This window comes from Prenolepis imparis, unplaced genomic scaffold (assembly GCF_030444845.1).
Source record: "Prenolepis imparis isolate NDT839.2.m4 unplaced genomic scaffold, iyPreImpa1.0 SCAF_6, whole genome shotgun sequence".
Taxonomy (NCBI): domain Eukaryota; kingdom Metazoa; phylum Arthropoda; class Insecta; order Hymenoptera; family Formicidae; genus Prenolepis; species Prenolepis imparis.
The window spans coordinates 13,030,505-13,042,948 of record NW_028141164.1 but is presented as its reverse complement, the minus strand read 5'-3'; the positions used below and the strand labels follow the sequence as shown (position 1 = coordinate 13,042,948).

The following is a 12,444-nucleotide window of genomic DNA, read 5'->3' as shown; positions in this document are numbered from 1 at the left end:
TAGAATTATCATGCGTAAAATAAAATTATCTTTCTAACTTAATATTGAAAAGAATTAGAATTTTGCTACCATATATCTTATACATATATTAAATATGCTCTAGTATCGTGAGAATTTTTTAATGTGAAATATGTATATCTAAAAATAATAATAATAAACATGCACGGATGTGATAATCTCATAATTTGTTTACAAGAATTTAATGTTGTGTGATATTTTCTGCAAACATACAAGAGATCGATATAAACGTCTTTCACGTCTGAGGATTCGCAATAATAATAATAATAAGATTGATTGATTGACGAGTGACGAGGAAGGTCAATTTGACATATCCTTTTTTTATTTAATACCCGAAGAATGCAACGCGGATCTTTAACCATCACTTGACATATTCTCGGCTGGAGGATAGAACGAAGAAACATTTTTTTACGCAGCACTGACGTGATATGTCATTGCCAGCCTTGTTTCGGATCGACGACGATTACATTTACCCATTTTCGCGGAGGATAATAAGTCAGGTCGGCCTTTTACCAGATCATAAGTTTATTTATCATCGCGGAAAATTATATTTATGCATATAATCGAGATTCTCGGCCGTGAAAGTGACTACTTTCGATTTTCCACAGAATTTCAGGCACGCGTGACCTTAACAAGTCCTTCGTTGTCTATGACAATCGATTTGCGTCTCTTCACTGAGAGAAAAAATTTTAATTTAATTTAATTTAATTTAATTTAATGTTGTTTCCTTAGGAGCAAACTTTTTTTTTTAATTTACTATAAGTGCCTCTATTTTTTTTCTACGAAAAAACGTTAAGTCCTTCCTAAAATCAACAGTTGCGAACGCTCTGCTTCATTCGACCGTGACGCGTGTAATTTCATCGGGAATCTTGTGTAACGACTCAATGATATGATTATTATTCGTGCATTATGCGAAATGACAATTGCATTCATCAATATTTAAGTTGGATATGGATATTAACCGATGGAAACAAACAGGTAAATATTGCTTGACAAGTATAACAACGCAGCGTGCTTTGCGTGTGTTGGGCGATGTGTAATTCTATCTTGATTAATACATTAATCAATTAAGCGGTTAATTAAACCAGATATACCTCTAATATTATCGCGGGCTGATTAACGGCACGATATTATGATACCTAACATGATAATCGCATTTGAGTTCAATCAGCGTTATTACATAATGTAAATTCGACTGAAATTATATAACTTTTGACATAGATGAATGAGATATTTGATGCGCGAGAAAAACATGAAAATCGAATAGTCGTTTTGGAAGAGAGAAAAAAGTATCTCTAAAATGCAAAAAAAGATTTCCATATATATTTTGAATAAGAAAACTGCGTGTGTTTCTTATGTGATATTATTAAAAAATACGGACAGAAATAAAATTGTTGACACACGAGTCGTTGACCTTGATTCGCGATGCACCTTCGAAATGCACCTGCAAAATTGCTCGGCATGCAAGGGTTGCGCGCCGTGCGAGCAGGTGCAAACGACCTTCGCGACTTATGTTTAGCCTCTCTCCTCCTGCGTAAGTTTCGAATGTTTTGATCGCTGCGACGGCGCCGGTGCAGGTGCACATGCAGTGTCATTTCGATGCAAAGATATCGGGCTAACGGCATCGTGCGGACACTTATAACCGTATTAATCGAGATTTCATACCTCTTTAGCGGTGATTATAAATGGCCGATTGAAAATTGTAAAACTCGGATATTTATATTTTGTGTGTGTGTGTGTGTGTGTATATGTATATATATATATATATATATATATATATATATTAAATATAGTTTACGAGATATTTTATAGTTTATGTATGTAAAATTACATCAAATTAAAATATAAAATATTACGTAAACTTTTCATTTTTTAGCCATCCTATTCTTATAACTTTTTACATCGAATATTGCGAGGAATCGATTTATGTAATAAAAATAGAGTGATTCCATGTAAATAAACTAAATTGACCTTTATGTATCTTTGAAAAACGCCACCCAAGGGCAATTCTAGATCACGATTATATCGCCCTCGAAACCCTATAATTTTTATATGAAATATTTTTCCCGAAAATATTTTATTTTTAAGATAATCGCATTTTTTATTGATAATTATTATCACTATGTTAATATTTATATAAAATGCTGCTGCTTTCTTCATACAATAAATTTTAAAGTCTTTAAATTAACTATATCATAAAACATTTCAATAATAGTAGACAAATAAAACATAAAAGATTAAGATCTTCTAATCTATTTTTTCGACGCTTAGATTTATATAGTAATCTAAGATTATTTGCGTCGCGATTTATATATTTTTATTATTAAAAATTGCATTTTTTTTATTTTACTATTTTGAATCGATTGCCCTTACGTGAAATCACGATAATGACAAGGACCGACTGCAATCGATAGAAAGAAATGATAAAGATGGAGAAAAGTTTGCCGGCTCTTATTTGCGTGCGCCTTTCATCTATTTGCTGAAAGTCTCTCGCGTTAGAATGACTAACACGAAATTTCAACGCAATCTTTATCGGTCAAAGATATCGCTGACTTCTAGTGACTGACATTTAGACATCGCTAAGTGGACGTCTACTACTAGCTGTACGCGGTTCGTATCGTCTCTTGAGAGAGGTGGCTTTTCAAATAGACAGTCATTTAATTATTCTGTCGCTCTCTCACACAGACGAGAAAGCGTTTAAATTTTTATCTAAGATCAAACTAAATATATCCCTTGAGAGACAAATTAGCTACCTTTTGCCAATGTTCACTGACGCGATTTATGTTTACCTCTAAATTGCATAATTTATACTACTGATTCGGTTCGCGAATCAATAGCGTTTCATTTGCATAATCGCAATGATAAATAATAAACGGGGACACTTTATTATTTGCGCTGTGTTAATATAATCTGGAACTTGTGGACATTATTGAACATCAATACTTTCATCTGCTTCATTAGCACAAAATGTTACTCAAATTTGTAGAAAAGCTAACACTATCGCTATAAAATGATTTATTGATATTTTCGATATTTTCTTATAATAAATGTAATAATATTTTATCTAAAAAGAAATCGATATACTAAAAAAATAAAAAAATAAAAGAAAAACTAAAAAAAATATAAGTATATCATACTATATTAAAGTAATAAAAAAAATATAAATATTATATTACTACTTATGTTAATTATTATTATTATTCAAAATCAGCAATGAAATGTCGTCGCTGTATCTATCATTTTTTGAAAACGTACGAACTTCTTAGCTTCAACGTCTTCAACGTTCAATATTGATTGAAAAATTCAGGATGTTAAAGAGGCAACCCGTGTCAAAGACACCAACGACGGCATTTCGATTCCCGAATTTTCCCAGCCAAGACACTCTCTCTCTGTCGCGGCCCTTTCGTTTGAGACAGCCCTGGGGCATGTAAATTGCGCGCGCAACCACGGTTTGAAATTCGTGGCGCGCCACGGAGATCCTTGGGGGCTGCATTTCTCTCTCGCCTTTCGTTCCACGTCCGTTCGTTCGTTCGTTCGTTCGTTCGTTCGTTGGGTTCGTTCGTTGGGTTTGTTCTCGCTCTCTCCGCCCGTTCGGCTCCGGTCGTGGAAGTCGATCCTAAGGTCGGAGTGCTGTCGCGCGAGAAGGGAGTGTCTCGGGCGCCTGTCTCGCCGCCCTCCTCCGGTCCTCCCAGTGATCCCGAATTTCCTCCGCGAGCACACGCGCTTTCCGCTGCTCGAGGATGACGCTCCCGAGTCGTCCGGTCTCGCCCGAGTCTGGCACGCCCGGCATTATTCGCGAGCGAACACGTTGGATTTAAAAAAAAGTAATAATTAATCGAATTTGTTTTGGGGGAAGAGATAGAGAGATAGAGAGAGGGTCGTATCACGGATGTTCCTGTGTCGGAATCTGCCAGATATCTCTCAGTGGTGGCGAGTGCACGAAGACTATCGATTGCCAAGTGTATTTAAACGGCTGCGCGTGGAATCGCTAACGCTACCTTCTTCCTATCTAACGGTACATCCCTCATCATCGTAACCGTTCAGGACAGTCTGCCTACTCGATTGATCCATCATCGATACATCATCGTTCCGCGGAACTCGAGTTCGCGAGTCCCCCTCAGTCCTTTCAAGGTTGGTGCCAAGAAGAACAAATGTGGAATATCCCTGACACTATGCCGAGACGCACAAGGGGCAGCCGGTAGTCCGCGGTTGGCAGGGATGTCCTCGTGACATGTTACCCCGTGACCTTGGCTGGCGCAACTACAACGTCCTCCGTGGAGAGGGTCGTCTTCTGGTGCGCGGATCCACGAGCGGAAATACCAATTCCGGCCGAGCCTTCAATCCCCGCGAGATCGAGTATCGCCTGCTGCCGCTGGTGCAGGTCAAACCTAACTTTGTGATCCCATATGTGCTCTGCTGGAGAGTCCCAGGCGCGATTCATCGCATCCAAATTAATCCGTCGATTGTCCACCATCACCATCATCATCATCACCATCATCACCATCAACAACAGCAGCAGCAACAGCAGCACCAGCATCAACATCACTACCAACAACAGCACCGTCAACGTCGACGACGCTTTGAAGGAGTGCCACGAGCACATCCGCCACCTTCGACAGAGCGTCGTCCCACATACGGCGCGCAGCGTGACATCCTTGTGGATTCTGGTATGGAAACAAGGTGAGTGATCCCCTAAAGTGGAGATCATTATTAGGTTGCAGCGGATTGCGCGAGGTTCTGAGGTCTGCGGCTTCTCTCGGGCGTGTCGTCTGCTTGCGCTGTCACGTTTTCGACATCGATTTGTAAAATCGGTTCTCTAATTACTTCAAACCCGGATCGTCGAAGACGACTCGTTCCTCACTCAGGCATATATAATTCGTGCTCGGTGATTAAAAGATTAGGGCTTTATAGTTTTGAGATCGTGCTTCGGATTTCTTTCTTTAAGAGGATAAACGTGCTCGTTTTTCGAAATCCATTTAATCACAATGAATACAATCATAGAATAAAATGAGATACAATATACAGGGTGACCCATATGAATATAAGTTCTATTTTAAGCTTACATTCGAGCTCGAAAAGCATTTGTTATAACTTATACACTATAGATTATTATTTTCCAATAATGATTGTTAATTTTTAAATAGAATATGTTTTGTTTTTTTAATTGTAACTAGATATTAGATCTACTATTTATTACTTATTTTTTAATAAAAATTTTTTCTTTTGTAGTTCTATAATTAATTGAAATAACCTTTGTTCATATAACATTTTTTACTTAAAATGACTATCTAAACAAGCTGTCTACGTTTTTTACACTCGTTGTACATTATCTTATATATCCATATAAAATTATAATGTCAGCTTTTTTTATATTCCAACGAGCAAATTAGCAACATGATACCTTATACACTAATAAAGATATATAAAGATTTTCCACAATTTAACGTTATCAAATTTTTTTTATGTAAATGTATTTATGACAAGATATGTGTATATGCACAAACACACATAAAATGATGTTTGAATCTTACTAAGAGGATATGATACTCTGATGCGTTTTAAATCTCGAATTAATTCTCTTTGCAACTTCATCAAGATATGTATATCATCTAGCATTTTTTTTATTGTAAATATCTTTATGCACGTCACGCAGATAAAGAAAATTGCCGCCGCGAATAAACTTCGTAATGCGGTCGTAAAGCTTTTCGGACACGCGACGCATCAGTTCATTGGCCGTATCTCTCGTGCCTTGTGTAGGGACGCACCCTCGGTCCGACAGCGAAATAGAAACATTTCGTCGTCACCTCGACTCGACTCGAAATCTGACACCGTGCCAGGTGTTCCTACAATAGCAGAGAGTGCATTCGCCGATTAACGTATCGCTCAGTCAACATTATTGCACTCGCGGTTATCGAATATTCATCGTGCAATTATATCGCGTTCGACTCGAAACGGGCGCTCGATACACATTGAGGATATTAGAATCTATATATACACATCTATATATATATATATATATATATATATATATATATATACATACATAAAGAGAGAGAGAGGGAGAGAGAGAGAGGAAATGTGCTTTTGCATTTACCTCAATTGCACTATTGGGGCAATTTCCAAAGGAGGTTTCATTCGAGGCTGCCGATATTCTTGAAAGAGGAGATTTATAAGGGTTATGCAGATATGCACGATATAGCGCGATATTAATACAATGGCGCATAATCTGATCTCTCACATGTCGAGATTTTTTTTTTACATCGATAAAAGAGAGCGATAAATGTCTATTCTTATCTACTGTCATAAGCAGCTTCTTTCTGCTTGATGACCTGTCACTGTCACCGACAGAAGCTTTAGCCGACTGATCTTCCTACGAAAATCTAAAATCGCACACATAAAATCATTGAAATTCTTAATAGTTCAGGATAAATAATCTTAAATAGATATCTTCATACTGTAAAAATATAAGGAAATTAGCCTAAAAATCTATTAATAATAATTGGTATAAATAAACTAATGAAAATAATTATATTTGAGAAAGAATGATTAATCAAAATTTTAAATTCTTTAAATAAAAAATTTCATGTAAAATTCAGGTTTATTAAAAATCGAAAAGAAATTCTCAAAATTGATACAAAAAAATTAAGATAACAATAGATATACTTAATCAATTTAAAGAGAAATTTAAGCTTATTTTGATGGATCAAAAATTAAGAAAAAAATTTTATTATTATTTTCAATTTCATTTAATTTTGAATTTATTTAAGAAAATTTATTTAAGAGTGTTAAATTAATTTTTTTATAAGAAATGTTTTTATAATAATATTTACATACTATATAATTATATATATTATATATAAAATAACTTTTTATAATATTTTTATAATATTTTTATAATATATTATATTCTATAACATAATTATTATTATTATATATATGCTTTTTCGCGTAAATTTTGCCATTTTATCGCCGCAAAAGTCGAAGCCGAAAAGTATCGAAAATTTTATTCAGTCATTCGTAGAACCGAAGACATAATTTCCACATCCGACATTGACTCCCTCGCATATGTATAAAACTCGTGTCACAGTATCGATCCTTGGCGAGGGATATTCGTCACAATGCAAATGTACATACGTGTGTATCTCATTGGCCGAGCAGGACATGTGTATGTAACGCGAGATTGCCCGTCAAAATCCCAGAAGCACCACGTATCTTCGGTTCGCCGCGGGGCTCTTTTTATAGGTTCGAAATAAAAAGACCGATCGCTCATAAAAAACGTACTTGCATATCGGGGGAAAAAAGTTGTGTGAAAAGAGGAGGATTTTTCTGCTGACCATTCGCAAGCCGATTTCTGGCGGATGAGAATAGCTATTTCCCATTTTGCGTGTGGAGATTTTTTGTAAAGTGCGAAAAACATCGAATAACACGGCGTTCTTTAAACTTTTGCAGTCAGCTTCACGATAGAAATAGATAATTCTTCGACAAGGATGTATGCCTCGCATATTAAAAACGTAAAAATTTTATAAATTACTTTTTTTTTATCGTATCTTCTCTGAATATCTTTTTAAAACTTGAATAATTCTCTCTCTGTTTAGTTTAAATAATATTTAATTTTTATGTTTGCGTTGATTCTTGTGGGAAATCGCGTATTGCAGCACTTGTTGATAAATTTGAAGAAGAAATATTGATAGCCAGATTAAAATTTGCACAGGGCAAAATTTTATTCAGAATTATTGGCTTATTTGATCACTTTAAAACTGCATCAAAACATAATGCAAATATTAATCTTTTATAATAATCGAAAATCTTTCGATAAATTGTTTTTCTTGCAAAATGTATACACGTTTTAAAGTTTTCGATGTTATCGATTAAAAGAAAAATATTAATTACATTTATGTTTCTTAATAAAAATGTTAAAAATTATTTCACGATGCTTTAATTTTTTATACATATAATTAAAAAAAATCTATTTATTTAATGTTTTAAACAATATAAAAATCCTTAGAAAATAATCTTTTAAAATATCCCCTCGAACATCCCTTAAAAATAAATTGTTTTAAAATAACATTTTATTATTCTACAATTGCACTCTTCAAGCTGAATACAACTGACGAAACTTCATCTAAACAAAATGGCGGCTAAAAAGGAAGAGTTGTAAACCTTCTTTTAATCCATCCTATATAACATCGTGCTCATGCATTTTTAAGATTTTGCGCGAAAGTCAAAAAATCGTTTTACGGTCACGAGAGACCACCAAGAATATTCATAATTCATAACGTTATTACCTTTCATAATTATTCGATTATGTTACTCTATTATCAAATATGAAGCAAAAAAAGATTTATTGTAATTGCATCGATATATTTTTTTTTCCAGTGTCCGTTGTATGTGTTAAACCATCAATTCATTCCCAAATGACACAAATTGTTCACATCGACGTAGTAAAAAATGCAAAGAGCAAATGTCGACGAAAGAACCCGTTTTTCAACCATTAAAATTCATACATTGTCATTATACTACGGGGAATAAACTATAAATATATTGTATGACATATTGAACAATTTTTTTTGTCTTCATTCATAATATCTTACAAAAGGGCACATAAAGAAATTAAAATATGGATATTTATTGTTTTTCCCTATATTGTTGAAAATGTTTTAAGCACAGAATTTAAATTAATGTTTAAATGAAATATGTTTTTAATGTAAATTATATCTTCTATAATATAAATTAAAAATAAATAAAAATAACCAAAAATATTTTTTTAATATATAGATTTTTTTTAATACATATATCAAAAAATTATTTTATATAGCTTAAAATGTTAAATGGGAAGACTATTTATTTCTTCATTAAAAAATAAAAAAAATTCCCGATTTATTGCAATCCGTAGAATTTTCAATCTTTCGAATAAATGCAAATAATGCATGTAAAGAAGCTCTACATGTTCCCAAACAAAGTGTGTGAAAACGATGTATATAATTTACATAAAGATTTAAAGTGTCGAGACAAAAGAGCATTTTGCATATATTATAATAATAAGATTGCTTCCATTTTCGCCACAAAGATGAAGTTTGATAATAGTGTATCACAAATAATCTTATTGTCTATTACATTTTTATTATAATTTAATTTAATAAATTTTATTAAATTTTTATTAATACAAAAAATTTACAAAAAGTTTCTTTTTTTGTATTAGTTTAGTTATAGAGAATTCTAAAAAATTATAATTATATCTCAGCAAACTGTCACTTCTATTATAATTAATTATTTTTTTACATGATATCAAGATTACAAACGTTTTTCTGCGTCTGGTTTTTATTACTCTATTTTCTCTATCTGAATTTTGCATTTATATATCTTTTATTAAACATCTATGTTTAAAAGAACATTTAGAAAGAATGCCAAATATTTGCCAAGCACTTACAATGTCGTGCATAATTTTTCACGACATTAAAATTGAACTAATGGACATTCTAATTTTTTATTTATTTTTTCGAAAATAGCATTACGAAAAATATACCATAACAATTAAAATTGCAATTTTGACGAAAATAACATCGATCTCTCGTGTTCGATGGCTTAAACATATGCAGTTCTTTTATTCTCAATTGATTTACATTTTTTATACTTTTGTAATTAATAGCAATCAGCTTTTTTTTGCACAATCTGTACTACGTTCTCTCTCGATAAAATATGCCTAGTGTCTTATGTCATTATATCTTAACGTTCCGCGTGAACTAGTTTGCGCGTTGTTAATTCACAGACGAGAAACATCAGCTGTCAGAATCAAGAAAGGAGCGAACTTTCGCGAGATCGGGTTGCACAACAATTAATATTCGCCATTTTCCTTGAATTGCGCTGCAAAGTGTAACCTTTTGTTGTGAAAATATGTCGATTGTGCGTTATTATCTTGCGATTAGAAATTCATTAAAGACCCCGTAAAATGGACGACGTTTTTCCAGGTCAAGTTTTTTTATATTAAAAGTCAAGGAGCTTTGTTACAGAACGACAAAATAATTTTCTTTTTTTTCACGCTTGCAGGCGCAACGTGTGTTTTATTAAGTTAACGAGATTTAAAACGATGTAAGGTACGATGTGTATGAGTCTTTTACAAAAGATTCCGCGAAATTATATATTATTTATATCATATGTATGTATTTGTGCAACATTCGCCTAATATCAAATGCAATTTGTACCATGTTCGACATTCTTCTATGAATTAACGTGATTAAGGTGCCGATTCTTGCACATTGTAATTTCTTTTTCCTCGCTTTCACGGAATTTTTTAAATATATAGTTATACTAATTTTAATCATATTTACTTTATCTACAAACATTATATATTTATATCTAATTATTAAATAGTTTATTAATTTATAGTAATAATTGGTTCCTTATATATCAATATCAAAATCAAATTATTTTTTCAATTACTAGTCTTAATTATAATTAGAGAGGTTTATTAATTACTTTTTTTATATTTTTCAAGTTTAATGAAAAAATTATTTTTAATTTTTAATATCTACTTTTTTTCAAATCTAACTTCAATAAAACTAATATAATTATAAAATTAAACGAAATATTTTTCCAATCAATTCAATATTACATTTACAAATTTCTTTATTTATTATTATTAATAATAATAATAATAATAAAAATAACAAGTGTGCAAATTGGAAACTTGCACATGGCTTTCTCACCATTCTATTTCGCTCATTAATCTTTCTCTATGAGCAAGGTAGTTTTTCAATTTTGGCTTCCTTATAGAGGAAGCTTAATGAGCGAAATAGAATGGTGAGGAAGCAATGTGCAAGTTTCCAATTTGCACACTTGTTTCATATAAAATAACATTTTTTGTCACGTATATATATGTGTGTATGTATGTATGTATGTATGTATGTATGTATGTACTTCCTTTTGTATGTTCCTTTCGTATGTTTCTTTCGTAAAATTTTCATTTTTTGAAAAATTTAAAATTTCATAGAAAATAAATCCCTTTACCAATTTTCGTCAAATTCAATACCAACCAACCGTTAATGATAATCTATTCATGTAAAAAAATTTAAACCGATATCTCAAAATTTACGGAAATTAGAGCAATCACGCCCTTTTTTAAAAAATTCAAAATTTTATAAAAAAAGAACCACTTAGCCGATTCAAGCCAAATTCAATACCAACCAACCTTTAATGATAATCTATTTGTATAAAAAAATTTAACCCGATATCTCAAAATTTACGGAAGTTAGAGAAATCACGCCATTTTTTAAAAAAATTAAAATTGGATTAAAATCTAAAACACTTTATGAATTTTTCTAAAAATTACAGTAAATAAAAGTGTTGTACTACTTTACTTGTGTGCAAAATTAAAGCGGTGTAGCTCAAGCAGTTCTTGAGTTATGGACGTTTGAAAAATCCGTAGATGAATACATACATACATACATACATACATACAGACATTTTGTAAAAATGTGATTTTTCGATCTTTTTGAACATTCTAAACACATTGGCATAGAAATCCGAAAAAAAAAATTTTTTCACGAAAACAAAGCTTCCTCTATGAGGAAGCAAATAAATAATAAAAGTAATAAAATCTCTTTACAAAAAATTAATTAATTTATATTAAAAAATAAGTTAATTTTGCAAATCAATTAACTTGTTTATACTATGAATAAAAATTTAATCAATTTAATTAATAATAATTTTATAAAATTATCTCTGTGCACATGCATATAATTTGGCATATAATAATTGAATAATTTATTCTACAAAATCTCGTGTTAATGAGAATATATAAAATATTGCAATTAAACTAAAACGTAAAAACATGTAATATATTTTTGAAACTTAACTGCGTGCGATGAGATTAAAACACGAAAATTTTCTGCTCAAAATTAAATCGCGTTTTATATATCGCGCTAAGTTTGCAATTTATATTGTATAAGGTAAGATCTCTCTTTGTCAGAAACAAGTCGGTACAATTCGTACCGATGAGAAAAACTAACCGTAACGTTGTCACGAATATCATCGAAGTTCGTGAGCCCTTTTGCGGAAGGGCAGAATTTCTTCGTGAAATCTGAAAATCCTGACGAACGATCGCGGAGACAGTGAAAGCTCACGAGAAAGAACAGTGAGGGTGGGAGGGGGTGAAAAGTTTCGTCAGAGACGATTTTTCTAGAACAAAAAAAGATGGCGCGTTGTTACAGCTCAGCATCTCTCTAGATATATATCTCTCTCTCTTTCTTTTTCATCCCAACATACACGACGATAAAAACTCTCGGATTCCTTGGGACTTTCCTGGATTACACGAGCCATCAAAAACTACCCCATAAAAGAAAATAACGCACGAATATGAGGAAAAAGAAAGCGAGAGAGAAAGAGAGACAAAGAGAAAGAGAGCTCGTCGACTTGGCGCGTCGTGATGTT

At 32.3% G+C, this 12,444-nt stretch overlaps 1 protein-coding gene across 2 annotated transcripts in view; it reads left to right on the top strand.

Moving 5' to 3' along the window:
- The first annotated feature begins 3,561 nt into the window (after positions 1 to 3,561).
- Positions 3,562 to 12,444, top strand: part of LOC145937729 (uncharacterized) — a 174,449-nt gene continuing 165,566 nt past the window's right edge. For both annotated transcript variants that reach the window (XR_014425616.1, XM_083041021.1), the window contains exon 1: positions 3,562 to 4,698. Coding sequence is in view for 1 of the 2 variants with exons in the window: in XM_083041021.1 (XP_082897147.1) it covers positions 4,250 to 4,698 (449 nt within the window). In the remaining variant the exon portion in view is untranslated. The remainder of the gene's footprint in view (positions 4,699 to 12,444) is intronic.